Source organism: Cetorhinus maximus, chromosome 2 (assembly GCF_964194155.1).
Source record: "Cetorhinus maximus chromosome 2, sCetMax3.hap1.1, whole genome shotgun sequence".
Classification (NCBI taxonomy): domain Eukaryota; kingdom Metazoa; phylum Chordata; class Chondrichthyes; order Lamniformes; family Cetorhinidae; genus Cetorhinus; species Cetorhinus maximus.
In genome coordinates, this window is record NC_135880.1 from 206,326,630 (window position 1) to 206,348,136 (window position 21,507).

The following is a 21,507-nucleotide window of genomic DNA, read 5'->3' on the forward strand; positions in this document are numbered from 1 at the left end:
ACCCTGGACGCGGGGGAAGACAGCAATCACTATGAACCCTTTGGCTCGCTCTGCCTGGCTGGCCTTGTCCATACGGTAATGAATGGAAGTCAATGCACGCCTGAACACAACTATGGACAGCTGATTGGGACAATCCACAAAGATCCCCCGCTGACCCCTGGAAAGAGCCGGAGGCATATAAGTTGAGGGCCACCATGACCTTAAGTGCCACTGGCATGGGGTGTCACCCACAGTTGGAGCTGATCTCAGGGCCGATCCTCTGACAGATGGAGGTCACGGTCTCCTTTGGGAGACGGAGCTCCCGTCGGCATTGTATCTCAGACATATTGAGGTAGCTGCATCGCCGCCTGTAAACCCTGGCAGCATGATAGTGGCGTCTTCTGTTGCTCCTTCTGCCTTGCACTTCCTGTTGGCCCTGAGCCCCTTGTGCCTGCACCTCTCCTCCCACAGGTCCCTGCCCTGGAAACTGCACTGGGACACCTGGCCTCCTCACCCTTCTGGCCCTCTCTTCCTCCTCAGAGGAGACCACAATCCCCCATTACCAGGGTAAAGGAAGGTGTCTGATACCTGGAAGTACCCACACGGTGTGAATCCTCTGGGAGTCAGGAAAACAACAGTTGAGTCCTGACCTGAAGCCTCTGAAATATCTGAATGCAGCTCTGAAGTGAAATGAAGCTGCCCTGTTCACAGAAGCAACCAGCAGCAAGTGATACCCTAGACTCCTCATTAATCATTTTGACAAGGCCACTGACCCCTCTTAACCTGCCTGTGGATGAGGTTTTGCAAATTGTGGCCTGCCCACTCTGCCCGTGCGACTGCCTAAAAATCGCACAGGCTACGTAAAGTCAGAGACAATTGATGTCTCAAAGGCCTTAATTAATTAATGGCGGGCACGCCTCCATCTCCATCGCGTGCCCACCTGGCGAAATATCACGAGCGTGTGCTTTGATGTCGGCATGCTCGGCCGACATCATCGCGCGTGATTTTACGCCCGATCAGGTCGGAGGCGCGCCCGCCTGAGGGATGTAAAATCCTGGTATACTGGCCAATATTTATCCCAAAATCAACATCACAGAAACAGATTTTCTGGTCATTATTACACTGCTGTTTGTGGGAGCTTGCTGTGCTCAAATTGGCTGCTATGTTTCCTACATTACAACAGTGACTACACTTCAAAAGTAATACATTGGCTGTGAAGCACTTCGAGATATTCAGCGGTTGCGAACAATTCTATATAAATGCAAGACTTTCTTTCCATTCATCAACTCTTTCATGCTAATTTAATACAGTTCCTAACCCTAAAGGATACTTTTATGCCCTACTTGGGGTGGTTAATGGGGTAAATATTCATTGACAGCCAGTGTAACATTGGGCAGCTGGATGCAGTTCTGTCCCAGAAAGGTTGGTTTATTACTTTATTACCAAAATAAAAAAATATTCCCCAGAAAATTTACAAAGTGTATTGCCCTTTTCAGCTAACTCTTTCAAAGAAGCAATGATGTATTTTGCTGGTCATTATGTAGACAGCTAGTTGGAAAATTTCAGGAAGCCTTGTGGAAGTAAATTACTTACAACAGTAATTGATATGACTATAATTAATGGCATAACAGTTCATATCTTCAGGAACTCATATCCTGATAGTTTGTAACATATTGCGTGAAAAAAAAAACACCATGGGGAGAATTTTCTCCCTGCTGGGGGGGGGGGGGGGGGGGGGGGGGGGGGGTGCTGAGCGGGAGCGGACGTGGGTGGGCCAATTAAGGCCCACCCAGTGTGATACGCACCTGGAAGGGCTGAGCACTCCCTGTGCGGGGCGGGGTGAGGAGGCTGAGTCGGGGTCTGCGCTCTTTCGTGCATGCGCGCAAAAGAGCACAGAAATCTCCCTAAGCTGCCTAAGGGAGTTTTTAATTTCATTATGCAAAATTTAAATGAAGAAGAAAAAAAATTTTAGACATGTCCCCTCATGTGACAGTGTCTGCGACATGTCAATGAATTTTAATAAAAAGATTTATTTGATTTATAAATCCTTCATGAAACCTCATCCCGCCTGTGGATGAGTTTTCATGATACATGCGAAGGCCGCATGGGCTCTTTGCCTGCCCGCGAACCTTAAGGTTGGACGGGCAGCTCCGTTAATTCTGTTAATTAATTTTTAAATGGCCTCAATAGGCCTTTGACAGTTTGGCGGGCGCGCAGCCGACTCTGGTGCACGCCCGCCGAACTGAAAATTGGAATGACGAGCGGTGATGTCGGGACACATATCCGACGTCACCGCACATCATTTTACGCGTCAGAGAGCGGGGCCCGCCCCTGCACGCTGACCCAAAGATTCTGGCCCATATTTTATTCTTGATGGCTTACATTTTAATGGTGTTGGTTTCTAATGCTATTAAAATATCTTACAGAGGAGTTAGTACTACAAAATATTTTACATAAAATGTTGAGGAATCTTTGCAAGATTTTAGCATCTTAAGACAACAAAACCACCCAGAAAAAGTCATCAAACCGTGGCAATCGTGGCAGGATGCAGGTAGAGACTCAGAACTGTATTATTTACCTAACCCTGTCTCTAGTTTTCTGCAGGAGTAGATTAAAGTAATGGATATAGGTACTGAGATAATTTCCTGGTGAAAGGACTAGCAAATATTGTTACATGGTTGGATTATAGAAAAACAACTGTATCTCATTTGGCAGGATCAGTTTTCTGCCTATTGTTTCCAAGTCTAACAAAGTATAAAGTGCATTTCATTACTGCTGACCTATAAATATTCCAAATCGAAATCAATTCCAAATCCTACCTTGTAAAGAAAGGGTCACTGTATAATGATCAGTGATGGGATCAGTACAAACTAATTTATTCCTATACAGGGCAAATAGTTTAGCTTTTCTTACAAGACCAATAATGATTATGTTTCTCTTAACATATTTCCTTTTGAACCCTGTAAGGATCTCCAACAAGTGGCTTGTTTTACGGCTAACCCACACTTTATGGGAAGACTTCTCCAGCCTCAGATTTTTTTCCTCATGGATTTTGTCTTTTTCTTGCTTGCTTTGTTGCTATACCATTGCTACATCATGGACCGTAAAGAATGCTCAACTCCTTTAGGCCTGTGCTACCTACTATGGTAAAATTTACCTGTAATCAGTCAGTGTTTTCTTTTGATGTTCTGGAAGATAGTCTATTTGTAACAGACCATGATACATCTACTGCTGCAAGTTGTGTTCTCAGCAAGAGGCAGCTGGTAAGCAACCCTACTAATAGAGCTACATCGGTCAGGGTTGTAATTGCCCAACTCCTATTCAAGTTCTCAACATTAATATAATATCTGATAATCACTATAAGTAGAACATTTTACGATCAGCCGCTGCAATTTGATACATTAGCTCTGGGTTAGAAGTAGCATTGTTGCCGCTGAGTAAGAAGGTTGTTGGGTTCAAGTCTCACTCTAGAGACTTGAGCACCAAACATAGGCTGACACTGCAGTGGGCCACTAAAGGAATGTTGGAAGTCCTGTCATTGGCATGAAATATTAAATCTAGATCTTGTCTGCCATCTCAGATGATGTTAAAGATCACATGACACTATTTTGAAGAAAAGCAGGAGAGTTCTCCCTGATCTCCTGGCTAATATTTATCTCTTAACTATTAGCACTAAAACAGATTGCCTGGACATTATCACATCGTTGTTTAAGGGACCTTGCTGTCCACAGCTTGACTGTTGCGTTTCCTATATTACAATAGTTGATGACACTTAAAAACATAATTAGCTATAAAGTATTTTGGGACATTCTGAGGTTGTAAAGATTGCTATATAAACGCAATTTTTAAAATATCGCCGAGATAATCTACACACAGTTGAATCATTGCTTTCACCACACTCTACAGGACCTATTGAAAGCGCACACAGTTAGTTAACTAGCCACTTGAACGGACTGAATATATACCACCTGATTAACAGTGTTTATATAGCCTGGATAGGATCAATGAAATCAGAAACTATTCTTCATAAATTAGTTTGCAATTTTGCGGCAACTCAGTGCACAGGGTAAATCGTCAACCTAGGTCTCTATTCCAATAGATCAGTTAGTTCTGTAATCTTTATTCACTGACATTTCCTTCATTTTATTTGTGCCAACTGTCTAAAGCAATCCTAAGGTGAGGTTGGTCAAATACAAGGTAGTATGTTAAAGCAAGCTTTGAAGTAACTTTGTCCAATTCATATGTGCAAAGAGGTTTGTCAATATAGTTCTCATCTAACAGTCAGTGCAAGCAGCTGTAATCACTGTTCAAAGGAAAGACAAAATTGCAATATGTATGCAGCCTGTGTGAGATGTGTGAAACTTTTCTGCGCTGATTGTAAGTAGGATAATTTCCTCAGGCAAAAGAGCCAGGTGCAGCAGCTTTCACCAAGGTAGAATATTACTATGACATGTATGGATGGAGATGTCACAGTATAATATTAATAACTGGTACAATAATTGTTTATAAGGTACCATGACATATAAATGATTGTACTTCTGCCAGAGACCATTATCTTTTATAGCACTAAAGCTCCAGGGACATCTGTGTTCCGTGGCCCAGACATTAGGCAGGATTTTTCATTTGGTGTGCGGGGGGCGTGCACTCGACACGCCCGAGCGTGAAATAGCGCACGATGATGTTAGATGAGCGTCCTGAAATCATCGCGCACTCGCACGATATTTCGGTCGGCGGGCATGCGAGAGTCGGCAGCACGCCTGCCGATAATTAAGAGGTCTATTAAGGCCATTAATGAAATAATTAATTGCGATTTTTCACTGCCCATCCAACGTTATGGTTGGCAGGCAGGTGAATCAGCCATGCAGCCTTTGGATTTTTGAGGAAACCTCATCCAAGGGTGGGATGAGGTTTCCGGTATTAATTAAAAAAAATAAAAATGTTTGGGCAGGATTTTATCATTGCTAGAAAGGATGTGTGTCATATGATCCAGTTTTAGTTTCACTTTTGCTTTTAAGCAGAGCACACACACACTTACAGCTCGGCTGCTGGTGTCTTCAAGCTTTATACCCATGTGTATCTTTACTCATGTGCCCAATCTCAATAAATGAACCCACAATCCCTTATGGGTGATTAGTGCCTTTATATCATTCCAAAAACACAACACTTTTGACCCAAAGAAGCATAAGTGTAAACGGAACTGAAGAATCTTAATGGGCTAATCCAAACAAAGCAGCTGTCTTGCACGATCACTTAAATAAAACTACTTAAGGTATTGCAGTTGATGATTGATTATTCATTACCCTTTACTGCTTTTTTTTTGAGTCTAGAATTTCTACAACTTAAAAACTATCAAAGGAAGTGAAGGTATCTAACTGTTTTCATTACACACATAGGGGCTTGTTCATTTCTGCTATTTATCTGTGATCTTGTTCAGCATAAATAAAGTGCTAATACTACAATGGTTGCAGAGCAAACAGTATTAACTGGACAACATGGACAAGCATCAGTTGAGAAAAGTAAAAGCTGAGTTCACAAACTTCACATTAGCAACACTGGGCATAAATTTAGTATTAACAGACATCAGTTTAGAAACAGTATTAGTTTCCTGGTTGATTCAACTCATTATAGTGCACAAGCTTCACTCTGAACTCTGGCCAACTGTCATTTTAATTCTCTGCCCCACACCCATTCTGACCTCTTTTTCCTTGTCACACTACAATGTTCCAATGAAGCTCAATGTATGCTCGAGGAACACCACCTCACCTTTTGAGTTGGCACCTTTCTGGCCTTCTGGATTCAACATTGAGTTCAGTAATTTCAGATCATGACAACCATTCCCATTTTTTCTGACAGGAAGAGCTGGTAATTCTGCTGTTGCCATTCACACCTCCTCCAGCCCTATTTTGTCTTTGCTTGTCCTATTACCTTTGCCTTGCAACAATATCCTTTTTGTCATTTAATCTGGCTTGCCTTCCATCCTATCACATATCTTCCCATTTATTCTTCCCTTCACCCTACCTGAAAATTTTGACATCATTTGCGTTCAACAGCGGTCATTTAGTCATTATGTAACATCAATTGCGCACAAAAGCAATCATTTGGCTTTCATTTCTCATTGCAAGTAACAGAACTGACATCATTGTCATCAATTGCCCCAAATCACGGTGCCCAAATATCTGTGATTAGCAACATCACTTACCTTGAGCATTCAGGCACCAAAGCCGATCGTGGAGTTTATTTTCCATATTTCTGAATTTCGATAGATTCAATCATCCTAAAACTGAGCTAACTTTAGAAAAAGCAGACTCTGTTTTAACATATGATTTAACAAGCTGGTTTTATCTTTTCCTTCATAACCTATAACTATTGCAGCACAACCATGCCGGCCCCCTCCCCCCATCACATGCCTCCCGGATTGCAGGGGCTTTCTCTCCCCCCTCCTCCCTCACCCCCCACCACTCCACGGAGCAATTTCTTCCCCCCCCCCACCCCATCTCTCCCTGGAGTGATTTTCTCCCCCCCCACAAACACCGGGAGAAATTTTCTCCCCCACCACCACCCACGGAGCAATTTTCTTCCACCCCCTCAAATCCCCCCCATATTGTAGCAGCTCTCTTCCTCCTCTCTCCCCTTCCCTCTCTCTCTCTTTCCCGTCCCCATCTCTATATCTCCCCCTCTTTTTCCCCCCTTTTCTCAACCTTCCTCTCCTTCTTTCTCTCTCCGCCCCCCCCCGCCCCCACCAATTGGCCAGCTCAGGTTTCAGGGCCAGCTAGAGCTGGAAGTGATGATGAGGCCAACCCTGCAGCAGTTTTCCAGCTGGCATGGGAACAGCAATGGCGGCAGTGAGTATTGAGTTAGGGAAGTCAGGGGTGGGGGATGGAGAGATTCATCGGGGGCTGGGGGCGTGTGGAGTTCGGGGGTGAGCCTCGGGTTTTGAGGGGCCTGAGGTTTGGGGGCTGGGTGCCCGGATTTCAGTGGTGACAGAGGGGCCAGGAGTCTCGTGGCGGCAGTAGGGCCTGCTCTGGGGACTGAGTGGGGGGGGGAGAGGGGGTAGAGTTTGGACGTGGAGGAGAGTGACTTTAAACCCTGTGAGTGGGTGGGGAGGGGAGGGGCTGTGGGCAGGTTGTGAAAACAATAGACTCCGAGACAAAAGCGAATTAAGAACTGATAGGGTGGTGCTCTCAAGCATGTACTGTATGGTGGAAAGATTTTTTGGACTAAATGAAAAATCTGAATAAATTCAGATATTATTTAAGTAATTTCCTTGTATTTTTTGATGCAGGCTGCTGAGCGTATTTGCCACCTTTGAGCATATTTGATACCTTTGAGCATATCAGATAGCTTCGAGCGTATTGGACAGCTTCGAGCAACTTTTTTCCATTTGATTGCATTTGATGTCGAAGATGGCAAAACGCTGTTGACTGCATGCAAAACTCATTTCAAATGAGAACATTTGATGTCAAATGATCGTTTTTGAGAGCATTTGAATTTAAAATTGATGTCAAAATATTCTGGTAGGGATAAATTTTCCTTCCCAAGAGCCTGGTACATCTCTAGCATTTTCAGTTCTGATATGAAAGGTCATCGGCAACAGATGCTGCCAGACCTGCTGAGTATTTCCAGCAGTTACTCTTTTTACTTCATTATTCCAGTTGTTTCTGCACCATCAATTTTATCACCAACCTTTCTTGGCATTTACTGCATTACCCCTTGAGCTTTTACCAATCCTTACAACCAGATATAAGGCATGAAGCATATTCGTGCATAACTGGTGCTGCTTAGATTTTTTTGCTATTGTTAAGTAAATGATCTAGGAAGGTTCTGCTTGAATTAATGTGCCCATGGTACAGTTTATTGATGTAGCTTGAGGTTGTGCTTTGACTCAAGAGGAGGTATCTGAACAGGCAGTTGTCTCAATTGATTCAGTTGAGAAGTATTCAATGGTAGGAATAGGAGTTTTTGCACATATGTTGACTGTGCCAAAATTGTATCAAAGCCATGGAACAGAAGTTTTATGAATAAAACAAAAAATGTTGGAAGTACTCGGCAGGTCTGGCAGGATCTTTTGAGAGAGGAACAGAGTTAACACTTCACATTAGTTACCCTTCCTCAGAACAATTTATTTGAAACCTTGGCAAAACTAACTAGAACAGAAGAATAACATTTACTGGACATCAACAAGGAAGGTGAATATTAAACATTATGACACAATTTTTGCCATTGTTTACCCTTAAGAGAAGAATGAGAATGTGTCTGTTTCTCTCCATAATTAATGGACAGCAAACCAAATGCAGCAGGAAACATGACTATAAAACAGTAATTTTTTTGAGAATGCGATTTTGCTGACAGGCCATTAATTATAGAGAAAGTCAGCACTTTCAAATCTCTAATTAAAGGAGGAATTTTGCCTCTTGATCATGGAAATCATGTCTTTAGTTTAAAAAAATGATATACGACACAAAGACACAGAGAGACTTATGATTGTTAATGGCTTTGGTGCTGCTTCAGAAGAGGGATTTCAAAGTGCCAGGTCTCCTTGCATCCAGTATCCAATTCAAGGATTGTTCAAGGTAATTATGATGATTGTGGAGTTAAGATAGGTTGCCAGCATGTGTAAATTCATAGATATTTTCAAGTATCATTTGAATACCTTTGAGAAACAAACAAAACATGCTAATGTCAGTTATATGATCGTTTTGCAGTTAACTTGCTCGGTGGGTGTCAGGCAATCCTGTATAAAGTTTAGAGTTCAAATTGTACTGGTGGTGATGTATGGATCCTTTGCTTTATTTCACTGTAGATACACAGAGAAGGGTGTACATTTGTGTCTGAATTTCTGGGTAGAATCATTCCAGGTTTTCACTAAGTGTGTCAGCGGGTGGGTAAAACGATGTTTTACCTATCGGCCACAATGGCAGCTTTTCACACCCTATCGTCCCAAACCCGCCGCATTAATTATGCATTCCTGGGAAACACGCCGTTTCCATGATGGATGGGCTCTCATTCGCTCACCACGCCATCACCGTACCGCTTTATCACGCTGGGCATCATATTTAAATTCCAGCTGCGTGTACATCTCTCAGTGCTTCCAGCCCACAACTGTTGCAAAGAAGACATGGCCCTCAAAGGCAAAAAGACTGCAACTCCCAAGTTCAATGATTTGTCCCTTCAGTGCCGTTTAGACACTGTGGAGGCTTGTCATGATGTCCTCTACCACCACTCTGTCTGTAACCTCACTAATCTGGCTGCAAAAGAGGACAGCCACCCAGTGTCACTACAGGATGAATGGTCTCATCCGTTCCACCAGGGTAACTCACTCTTCTCATTACTCTCAACTCACAAACTCATCACACATCTACAGGAATCTCACACCTCAAGGGACAACACCACTAACTCTCACATACCCTCACATCTCGATCAGGCTCATACCCTACTGAGCGTGCGTCCTCATCCTGTCCATGGCTCCACTCACCACGCATGCAGTGACATGTGTCCTGCTCACACTCTCTCCATCTGTTTTCATGTAGGAGAAGCCTGCTCACATCAGCAGGGTGAGGTCCCAGACCAGGGGTGGAGTAACCCACTGTTATGAAAGTATAATAATTTTCATAATATTATTCTGGTTTGTTGTAAAGTAGGTTTATGGGTTTGAGTGCAGTTAGTTCTGACTGTGTGATTTAATTACCTTGGAGTCAGGTAGACTGCAAGCTTGAAATTATCAAAAGAACTTAGGTGCATAAATGTACTTGAAATGCTAATGAGTAGACATGGATACTGTTTTAGCATGTAAGGCGTAAAGGGAATTTACATTTTAGATAAGTGAAGGGGTTGTTTGGATTTCAAAGGGATGTTAGGATGTTTACAACTAGCAGGCTAAGCAGTGTGTTTATTTTTCCCAAAGATTACTGACAATATTGGCAACATGAAAGGTTTTTATATTATGGGAAAGTTCCAAAGGCATATGGAACAATGGAGATTACATATTAATCAGAGAGAAACATATATAAAGGAATATGAAAGGCTATGTTGTGGGGGCCATGTAAGATTTAAAAGGAGCGTGTGAAACAGTCTTTGGGAAGCCTCTAACTATTTGTAGATAAGTCTGCTGTGTCCAGTAAATAAAGTTGGAGAAATGCCTTTGGGACTTCCACTGTCAAGTGGGTACTGTGGTGACTGGCTGGCTTGTTATTTTAAATGTAAAATCTATTTTGCACTGTTGCCTTAAAGGGGGTGTGTAATTGGGAGTCAGGTTAATTAAGAATTTTAGGATTTGTTATAGTCTTTTCTTTTGTCAATAAATATTCTAATTTAATTTTTAAAAATTTCTAAACGTCTTAATGTACTCATTGCTCCTGAATTCAGTATACACATCTTCTCGTAATAAATACAAATTGAAAAACCATTGTGATAGCATGACCAAGTTACCCTTATGGATTTGGTCTGCCTGGCACACATCTTCTGCCACGTCATAACAACCCACATTAGGTCCCTCACTCACTTTGAGGAGTGTGCTTTCGCACTGACTGGTGAGGACCTGGACTGTGCCTATGGTGACGGTGAGGTTAGCGGCCAACACCCTCATAAGGATCCACACCACATCATCCCTCTCTCAACACAAATGTGAGTGCTCTCTCTTTCCTGCTTTTGACTCTGCTGCCATGCACTACTTATCTCCACTTCAGTTCACAGGGAGGTCTGCCAAGCGAACGACATCCTCAGCCAGCCAGTCTCTCAGCCCCATCCACGTCCTCACCTCCAGCCAAGAGGACACCTCCTCCATTGAAGAGCTGGAAATAAGCAGCCTGGAAGACCCATCACAATGCTCATCCACACCCTGCACCAGCACAGAGACACACACCTCGGTGAAACTTAGATCAAGAGCAGGCTGGGGTTCACAGTTTGTGGTCACCGCATGGGCACATGTCCCTAGCAGTTGGAGGCAGGTCTGTGTGAGCTCACTCGCACTCGGGGGACTGCTGGGGATAAGGCACCTGTGAGGTCCGAGTCAGAGGCCTTCCAACTCATCCTGGAGAGTCAGCAGAAGTTGTGGGAACACCACACACAGTTGTTGGAAGCCCTCAGCAGAGTGGCACGTGAGTCGGAGGACTGTGTCCACCAGCTCTCTGATGAAGTGGTGCCCACATGTGTGTGTATGGAGGTCTCCATGGGGAGGGTGGCGGATGTCCTGGAGACCTTGGTCCAGCAGAAAGTGGAGATGTGTGCAGACCTGCACTCAATCGCGGGAGCCATGGGTGAGTTCCTGCAATGGCGATGTGAGAGGGAAATGGGGCACCTCGACATCCCTCAAGATGCTCCTTCCCCTCAAGGAATCAGGCCGGGGCCCCTGGCCTCCAAAAGGGAGAAGCGGCAGCTGGACACCCCTGGGTCATCCACACAGTAATCTCAGAGTCTGTCCTCTCTCTCCAAGTCCCCTTTGCCTGTGAGCCCCTCAACCTCATCCTCTGTCACTGCAGAGGGAGCAGCTCCAATTGGGTGGGCGGAGATGCAGGTCAGCTCAGATGGACAACTGAAAGTGAACCCTGAGAGGGGAGGAAGTCCAGGGGCCAGGGAAGGAATGTGGAAAGGGGAGGGAGTAAGGGTGGAGGAAGAAGTATGGGTGGAGGAAGGAGTCAGGAAGAGGGAAGAAGTAAAGCTGGAGAAAGAAGTGAGGGTGCCTGAGGGAGTTGGGAAGGTGGAAGGAGTAAGGCTGGAGGAAGAATTGAGGGTGGAGCAAGAGGTAAGGCTGGAGGAAGGAGTCAGGGTTAAGGTCTAAGGGTGGCAGAAGGTAAGGGTGTCTGAGGGAATCGGGAAGGGGGAGGGGCTAAGCGGGGTTGGGGAATTCTGGAGGGAGACGTGTCTGTGTGTGTGGCAGGGCCTTTCGGAGACTCGTGCAAGCACCCTCCCACATTCGTGGATCCTTCACTAATCATAATCATCTCAATGTCCTGAGCATTTTCAATGCTGCCTGCTAGGGTTCACTTTCAGTAGTCCATCTGAGCTGACCTGCATCTCCGCCCACCCAATTATCACACCCCCATACAGCACCATGACTGTCATTTCACTTTTGATTTGGATAGCATGGTCTGCATTTGGTTTTTCGTTTGCTCCCCCATCTTTTCCCCTCCCCCAGTCACCCATTTCCTTTCCCCCAACACAGTTGACCCGCCTGGCAGCACCTTCTACCTCCCCTCCGTGACCTACCAGCCACAATCCATTTCGTTTTGGGATGTCCAGCTGAAAATATATGTTCCGTTCCTTCCTAAAAATCCTACCCCGTCCACAAATCAACCCCCCAACCTCCTCCTTCCCACCCTGCAGGGTCTGTATCTGCCTTCGAGTCTCCACCAACCACCCTCGCTGTTATTTCTACCGCTATCGTTGAACCCTCACCCAACTGCCTCACTCTGTCCTCGGTCATTCTCACCATTCCCTCATACCACGCCCACCCTCAGTTCACTCCCCAGGAGGCAGTCATGGACCCATCAGACCACTTCCTTGCACGTCCGCCTGCACATCCCTTCCTTGGATCCCTTCCCTCCCCTAAACCCCTTCCCCCCTCTGAGTCCTTTCCCCCCGGACCACTTTCCCATCCCACTGGAACCTCTACCTCCCTCCAGACCCCTTCCCCTCCTGGAATGCCTCCCCACTCCTTAGTCCTCCCACCACCTGGAATTCCCCAACCCCGCTTAGCCCCTCCCCCTTCCCGATTCCCTCAGACACCCTTACCTTCTGCCACCCTTAGACCTTAACACTGACTCCTTCCTCCAGCCTTACCTCTTCCTCCACCCTCAATTCTTCCTCCAGCCTTACTCCTTCCACCTTCCCAACTCCCTCAGGCACCCTCACTTCTTCCTCCAGCTTTACTCCTTCCCTCTTCCTGACTCCTTCCTCCACCCCCACTTCTTCCTCCACCCCTACTTCTTCCTCCACCCTTACTCCCTCCCCTTTCCACATTCCTTCCCTGGCCCCTGGACTTCCTCCCATCTCCGCACTCCATCCTTCCTCCGAACTCCTCCCCTTACACCTACCTCTTCAATTGCCATCTTCTCCCCTGTTACCCCCTCCTCCCCCCCATAATCTCTCCCCCCTTCCAACCTCACCCTCCCCGATACTTTCATTCCACCCCTCCCAACCTCAGCCCCTAACACCTTCATTCTCCCCCGCAGCCTCACTGCCCCAACACCTCTTCCTCTCCCAGTTGATCCTAGGCTTTCCTCTCCACCCCCTCAGCCATCATCCATTGTGAGAATCAACGGTGACATTCCAACTTCCGTGAGCTGTTTTGTAGCAGAGCCATGTCCATGAGAATCCAGCCAGCATGGAAGGACATTCTTCCAGGATCCCGTTGCTATCGGGCTCCAGCATCTTTGCCCCTCAGATGTCCACGATGTAAGCAAGGCCCTGGCGTTAAGTAGACTTCTGCACGTCGCAGTTGTCAAGATGTGTTCTGCATGGGCGTGTTTCCACACCGATGTGGGTGGACGATCCAGCGGGCGGTGGTGGGGGGTGCGGGGGGGAATGAGTCCGGCAGGCTGGCCTTATAATGATATGCTGATGTATTTCAATGAGGTTCCTCATGCCTAATGGTGGGGAACGCAGCCCACCGTTAACAGGCTGAGCGGACAATCGCAAATTGGCTTCACGACGTCATGAAACCGAATTCGCCAAATTTTCCACTCATGCCACTAAACACGCCCGACGCCAGTGGGCACGGGAAATCCCAGCCTATGTGTCCACATCCATGAGGTTAGATTTTTGTTATAGCTGCACAGTGCTGTAAAGGAATTAGCTCAAGACATCAGGTGCTAAAAAGAACTGTAAAGGATATTATAACTGATAGAAACTTGCAGAATAGAAAGCAAAGCACTCTTAAAATAGTAAAATCTAGGGCGAGCACTCAGGGCACCAAGTAAGTGAGCACTTAAGTGTGAAGGATGCAATAATATTGACTGTTAAAAAGATACACTCACCATGCCAAGAATACATATGCAGAGAGTTATAGCTCTTAAAAGTAAACATACATTTCAGATTTAGAAATAATGGGACTGACAATGCACCCAATAGAACCACGGACGTAGCCAACCTGCATCAGTGGGGCCATTGCTCAAAGCATGACTTTCTGCAATGTGGAAGCAACTGTGGTGCTGAGGCCCCGCATATTAAACATAGGCTTATTAAGGTCCATAAAATAAGTTAACAAGGCGATGCCCCCATAATACAGATCTTAGCAGCTAAAGAACAGTGCAGATACTCAGTGCCCATCAAAAATGGGTGCTGGGGAGCAGGGCCTGAGGCCAATGGTTGACCAATCCCATGATCTTTACTCTACTAAGTTATTCCAAGCAACAGCAGGAGATAAAGCTGGAAATTCCCAACCGGCAGTCGACACACAAATCATTTTTCTAGGCCAGGGATTTCATAGGTTCTCCTATGTATGACTGCCAAGGCTATCTACTGGTGTCCTGGCCACTGACCCCTTTGAGACACCCAAAGTCTAGGTGTGTAGAAAGATAAAATGAGGTGTACACAGCTCCAAAGGGTCTTGACGGAGCAGACTATTGGGATGCAGAAACAAAGGCTCAGGTGTCTCAAATCATGTGGTCAGCAATTGGATGCTACAATATTCACTCAATACTTAATATCATTGCAAACCCTTCCTGAAAATTTTGACATCATTTGCGTTCAACAGCAGCCATTTGCACTCATTTGACATCAATTGCACCCTAAAGCAATAATTTAGTCTTCATTTGACATCACTCACACTCAAAAGCAATCATTTAGCTATCATTTAACACTGCAAGTAGCGTAACTGACATCACTGTCATCAATTGCCCAAATCACAGCACTCAAATATTTGCGGTTAGCAACATCACTTACCCTTAAGCACTCGGACACCACAGACAATCATAGAGTATATTTTCCATATTTGTCAATTTTGATAGCTTCAAACATCCTAAAACTGAGCTAAATTTAGTAAAAGCAGACTCTGTTTTAACGTGTGATTTAGTAAGCTAGTTTTTATGTTTTTCTCTAAACCATTGCAGCACAACCCTGCCTGCCCCCTGCCTCCCCAGAACTGCAGCAGTTTTCTCCCCCACCCACCTCGCCTTAAGGCAATTTTCTCCACCCCCTACCCCCCATGGAGCAATTTTTGTCCATCCCCCCTCAAATAACCCCATCTACTCTCCAGATTGTAGCTCTTGCCCTCTCTCCCTTTCCCTCTCTCTCTCTCTCCCCCTGTCTTTCACCCCTTCCCCATCTTTTCACCTCTCTTTCCCTCTGCCCAACCAGTGAGCTCAGGTCACAGGGCCAGCCGAAATCAGAAGTGACGGTGAGGCCAGCCCTGCAGCAGTTTCCCAGCTGGGGTGGGAGCAGCAATGATGGCGGGTGAGTGTTGGGTTATGGGAGTCAGGGGCGGGGGATGGAGAGTGTCATCGGGGGTTGGAGATCCCCATGTTTCGGGGTGGGTCTGGAATTTGGGGGTGGACCTGGAGATTTGAGCTGGCCTGAAGTTCGGGGGTGGGGGCCCGGAGTTTGGGGAAGGGGGTGGGTGCCCGAATTTTGGCAGTGACCGCAGGGCCTGGAGTTTTGACAGTGGCGGCAGGGCCCAAGGCTAGAGACTGGGGGTGGAGAGAGGGCGGGTTGACTTTGGACAGTAGATGGAGACGGCAGGGGGAGCGTTTAGACCCTGAGTCTAGGTGGTTGGGAGGGGAATGGTGGGGGGTTGGGGCGCAGGCAGTAGAAACTATAGACCTTGAGACTAAAATGAATTAAGAACTGATGGGGATCTGGTGGTGCTCTCAAGCATTTACTGTATAGTGAAAAGGTTTTTTGGATGAAATGAAAAACCTGAATAAATTCAGATATTATTTAAGTAATTAATTTCCTTGTATTTTTCACTGCAGGTTGCTGAGCGCATGTGCCACCTTTGAGCATATTTGATACCTTTTGAGTGTATTGGATAGCTTTGAGTGTATTGGATAGCTTTGAGCGTACTGGATAGCTTTGAGCGTACTGGATAGCTTTGAGCGTACTGGATAGCTTTGAGCGTACTGGATAGCTTTGAGCGTACTGGATAGCTTTGAGCGTATTGGATAGCTTTGAGCGTCCTGGATAGCTTTGAGTGCCTTTTGCCATTTGATTGCATTTGATGTCAAAGATGGCAAAAAGCTGCTGACTGCGTGCAAAACTCATTTCAGATTAGAACATTTGGGCCAGGGTTTTCCGGCCCCGTTGCGGGCGGGACCCGCCGTGGGCGAGGCGGCGCCTCAGCCAGAAGTCCATTGACTTGTGGCGGGACCGGAAGATCCCGGCGGTGGGTAGGTGCGGAAAATCCCGCCCTTTGTGTCAAATGATCTCTGACCTTTGAGCGCATTTGAACACAAAATTGATATCAAGATATTCGGTAAGGAAGGAGCATTGTCATGAAACCTAGTTAAGGATAACCAACTTCAACCAGTGGCAGCGGAGGATTTTAAATAGGTGTCAGGTGAAGTATGTGTAGAACATCTGTTAACTCACAAAGAATCTTAAGGCAGACTGCAATAAGCAACAACTTGGAGAGTCTGTACCATCCAATGCACAAGTCATCTGCACGTGTAGCCAAAATCTTTCCAAAAAATACAGGATATAGACTACGACCTCTGTCTCATATCAGGATTGAAAAATTACATCATAGAATTTTTTGTCTCAGAAGGTGAAGGCAGAGGTTACTGCACTGTGTAAGGAACTGGCTAGATATGTGAAGCAGTGGCAGACACACGACAATGGTGAGAGTATGGATTGACTTTTGGTTGCTTTACCAAAAATCAGGCACACACATTGTGCTTTGCTCTGAACTTTCTTTGTTCTAGACTTCTCTGGTTCTAAGTAAATGTGCAGATCTTGTGAGGTTGGTTGAGAGGGCTGCAGACGTGTGCAATACCTATCCTCTCACTACTGTTCCAGGGTTGTAATATCAGCCTTAACATTACAAACAACAAGCAGCACACAGAAACATTCTCATCTCTCTAATGATTAACACACACTCTCAGCTTGGTATAATAAATGCTTAAAACTATATTATATTAAAACTCTAGCATATATGAAAAACACCATTTGTTAAGAAAGAGAAAGCTTTTGGCTAAGTGATTTATGCTGACTTCAAGAAAATCCATCTTAATTTCATTTTTATTTCCCAATCCCTTCTAATAAAACAATTTTAAAAAATCATATTCAGTTAGTCATAGTGAAGCTCAAAAGGCAATACGATTTATGATGGTTAAATCTGCTTGGTAAAGATTAAATGGCTTTCTTTTTCAAGCCTTACTGTCCTTTTCCCCCATTTATCTGAACAGAAAGTTTTTCAGCATGCAATGTGTCATGTTACAGTTAATGGGACAAGTCTTATCCTCTTAGAACATCAGTGCATGCATTATCATCTGACATTGTCAGCTCCTGTACAATGACAAATCTCTGTTTCTGTTCCACAGTGCAGTGCGTTTCTTCAATACTGGAGGTGACTTCAAGCTTTCAGATCCCTATGGTAGCTGAACGTGGGCATACAAGGTCACCTGGCTACACCAATCTGTCCTTTGTCTTGTTCAGACATAGTGCTTGTGTACTCCTGATCCCAGACTTGATTCTGACGTAAGAGGATGTCAGGTGAATAACTACCTTCTAATTTGACATTGCTATTTCAGTGAACTGATAAGGTCACTGTCCCATTATGTAATGCTGAGGGTTTATGAGTTTGATTTTTAATCCAGGGTTGGGAACCCAACACCTGGATCATTTCTGGGTCCTGACTCCGTATTGCATCTGCACCACTGACGCAATGCTATCTTCAAGTGCAGATCACTTAATTGGGTTTGAGGTGAGCTCAGTGCCCAGCTAGTGGTGCCGAGTGCTCGCAGGAGGTGGGAGTTGATTACCGAGTACAATCCTCAAAGATAGATGGCAGTCATCATTAAGCTTGCTGCTGCCTTGCGAAATAGACACAGGAGGAGATCAGAGGGCCAGCAGCCTCATGGTGCAGAGATGTGACCAACGGCAAAAGAAGAGATGACTACGCCCAGTCTGACACAATAGCCTTTTCCCCAACAAACTTTCCTCACCAGGAACATGACATGATGGCTTCCCGCTTACACCCAACACTAACGTCCACCAGGCTGTTGGGTTTGCTGATCTGTGATTTATTTCTAAGTCAGAATGGTGTTTGACTTGGTGGGCAACTTGCAGGTGGTGGTATTCCCATGCATCTGGTGCCTTTGTTCTTCCAGGTGGTAGAAATTGTCGGTTTGAAAGTTTCTGTCAAAGAAGCCTTGACAAGTTGCTGTTGTACATCTTGTAGATAGTACACCCTGCAACCACGGTGCGCTCATGGTGGAGGGAATGAATATTTAAGGTGGTGGATGGGGTGCTGATCAAGCAGACTGCTTTGTTCTGGTTGGTGTTGAGCTTCTTGAGTGTTATGGGAGCTTCACACATCTAGGCAAGTAGAGAGTATTCCATCACATTCTTGACTTGTGCCGTGTAGATGATGGACAAGCTTTGGGGACTTAGTGGGTGAGCTACTTGCTGCAAAATACCAACCTCTGGCCTCCTCTTCTAGCCACAGTATTTATGTGCCTGGTTTAGTTAAGTTTCTGGTCAATGATAACCCTCAAAGATGTCAATGCTGTTGAATGTCAAGGGAAGGTAGTTAGAGTCTCTCTTCTTGGAGATGGACATTGCTTGGCACTTGTTTGGTGAGCATGTTATTTGTTACTTATATTACTTATATTGTCCATGTTTGTCTGCATGCGACACAGACTGTTTCAGTAACTAAGGAGTTGCGAATGACATTGAATATTGTACAATCATCAGCAAACGAACATCCTCACTTTTGACCTTATGTTGAAGGGTAGGTCATTGATGAAGCAGCTGAAGATGGTTGTGCATAAGATACTACCCTGAGGAATACCTGCAGCAATGTCCTGAGGATGAGATGATTGGCATCCAATAATCACAACCTTCCTCCTTTGTGCCGGGTATGACTCGAGGCAGTGGGGAGTTTTCCTCCTGATTCATGTTGACCTCAATTTTGCAAGGACTCCTTGATGTCACCCTCTATTGCATGATACTATTGCATGGTTATTTGAGTGACGATGCATTGTACAATAGTGTGCATTGTTGTGGGATGATATCCATAGTTTACCATATGGTGAATTGCCAATCTCAGCTCATGGGAGGATTGAGCTGAGGCTAGGGGCTTACCTACATGGTTTGCGCAAAAAATAAGAAAGGGATAGGAACTGACTATGATTGGTCTGTATAAGAATAGTGAAAAGCAATTCTGTTCTGGAACAGATACGCTGAATTGGATCCATTGTCTCTGTTGAAATAAAGCAGCTCTGTAAATGAAGACAACTGGGACTTTAAAAAAAGCTCAAAGTAATTAGAGGCCAGGAAGGAAGTGGATGCTAAATATATTTCAGCGATGGTGCTTATTGCAGAGGTATCAAAACATAAAATAGAGGTCACCAGCAGTCACGTTCCTTTTGATGCCTTACCGTGTATTTCCGAGTGTTCTCCAACAGTATTTTCTCCCGCAGCCAGCTAACAACAGGTTTTGGGTTTCCAAAGGCTGTGCAAGTGAGGGTGATGGTACTTCCTTCCTTGGCTTCCACATAAGGTGGAGGTGTTTCTGTGAATGTAGGGGGAGCTGAAGAGAAAAACAAATAAATCCATTTAAAATAGTCTCAACATCAAGAACCAGCACAAAACACTTAGAAACACCAGTTTGTAATTTTTCACTGATTACTTCAGCTAATATATAGGAGTGCATGGAAGGATCACGACTCCTTTGAAAATATCGATTTAATTTCTACTCTGGTACAACCTATTGCTAATGGGAAGCATGAGTTGAAGTGAAGATCTTTCATATAGCTTAAATCCAGCAGAGTTCAGTCAAAAAAAGGAGAAAGAACTGACTCTGTTTGATCTGCATGAGAATAGCAAAGGGAATGATTGTGTAAGGTAAGTAACAGAATGGTAGAGGCTATAATTTGAAGTCAATCTCAGGCAATTTCTTTAATTGAACGGTTTTACAAATATTTAAAGCAACAGAGCTCAGTGGAGCCAATTATTTCAGCTGCTGAACACTGGAGCAGGTACACTGGGATGATGTTCAAAGTTATACTGTCACCTAGCACTCAGTGCACAGAATCAGAATATGCAGTTCAAAGCCATAATCTAAGACCATGTTGAGATAAATATTCTTATGATGCACAACATTCTCTCAATCCCCTTGAATAGGTAGTGCCTCTATAACATTTACTTTCATTTTTCCACATGGAGACTATATACATGGGCGGGAATGTTGCAAAGACTGGAGATTCAAGTTTAACACAATTTACTTCATCAAAGCCTCTCTTTTTCAAGTTACAGTTATAAATAAATACTAAGTCACACAAAATACATAAGAAACACTGTATTGGACGTTCTAGTAAGTCATTTATAATTAAGGTAATCTTTTCCTCTAATTCTTCTTAGGCAGTGCCTTGCTTCCACTCTGGTTCGATGGTTTCTGAGATGGCTGATATGTCCAATGCATGATCTGCAGACTCTTCCATAGGTGGTGCTTGAAGGGTTGAGTGGATGGGTTGTTTGGAGGTTTGTGTGCTCCCTCTACCACCTTGACCTCACCTCTGCACACTCCCAACGAAGTCGCTTGATGTGCTTGGTGCCTTCCCGAATGAGGCTTCTCCATTTTAGGCGGTTACGAGCCAGGGTCTCCCATGAGTCAGCAGGTATGTTTGAGCTCTTCAGGGATGCTTTGAGGGCATCCCTAAAGTGTTTCCATTGTCCTCCCGGGGATCTCCTGCCACGACCTGTACACAATGGATTGTGCTGCATATTGAAATACATGAACATGGTGCCTTAATTACTTCACTTTGGGATTGTCCTTCACACCCCTGTCCAAATGATATTGATTGTTAACAAAAGCAAATGAATCAACAGCAGGATCACAGTGTAGTACTGCGTGGAATACACATTTACTCTTGCCAGAGGCATCGAAGACTGAGATGGACATAGAAATGTATTAACACTACCTTATTAAAATGAAATTGCTAGGATACGGTCAAAGCCATCAAAGGTTAAGTCAAGTTAAGTTGATTACATAAAGATAGGTTGGTTCTTAATGAAACTTGACAGAACATAATTCATCATAAGTAATACATTAACTCAGCTGTAATTTCATAATATCTCAGCAACAGTGGGTTTTTTTCCCCACAGTAACACTAATAACAGATACATTTAGTGACTATGATTATAGTCATGGTGAGTTTAAAATTAAAGGGATTCAGTGCATCACTCCAGGTGATGTGAGCGTAAAAAAGTACATCCTTGTTTTCGAATTCCTCCATGGCCTGGTCCCTCTCTATCTCTGAAGGTTCCTCTAGCCCTATAACCCTTCGAGATATCTGCTCTCCTCTAATTCTAGTCCCTTGAACATCCATGATTTTAACTGATCCACCATTGGTCGCCATGCCATCAGTTACCTAG

At 44.7% G+C, this 21,507-nt stretch overlaps 1 protein-coding gene across 1 annotated transcript in view; it reads right to left on the reverse strand.

The window, feature by feature from the left end:
* The window catches only part of igsf9bb (immunoglobulin superfamily, member 9Bb), a 676,902-nt gene that overhangs the window by 242,748 nt on the left and 412,647 nt on the right, over positions 1–21,507 (reverse strand). Inside the window, exon 4 of the mRNA XM_078531919.1 lies at positions 19,512–19,663. Within this exon, the coding sequence (XP_078388045.1) occupies positions 19,512–19,663 (152 nt within the window). The remainder of the gene's footprint in view (positions 1–19,511; positions 19,664–21,507) is intronic.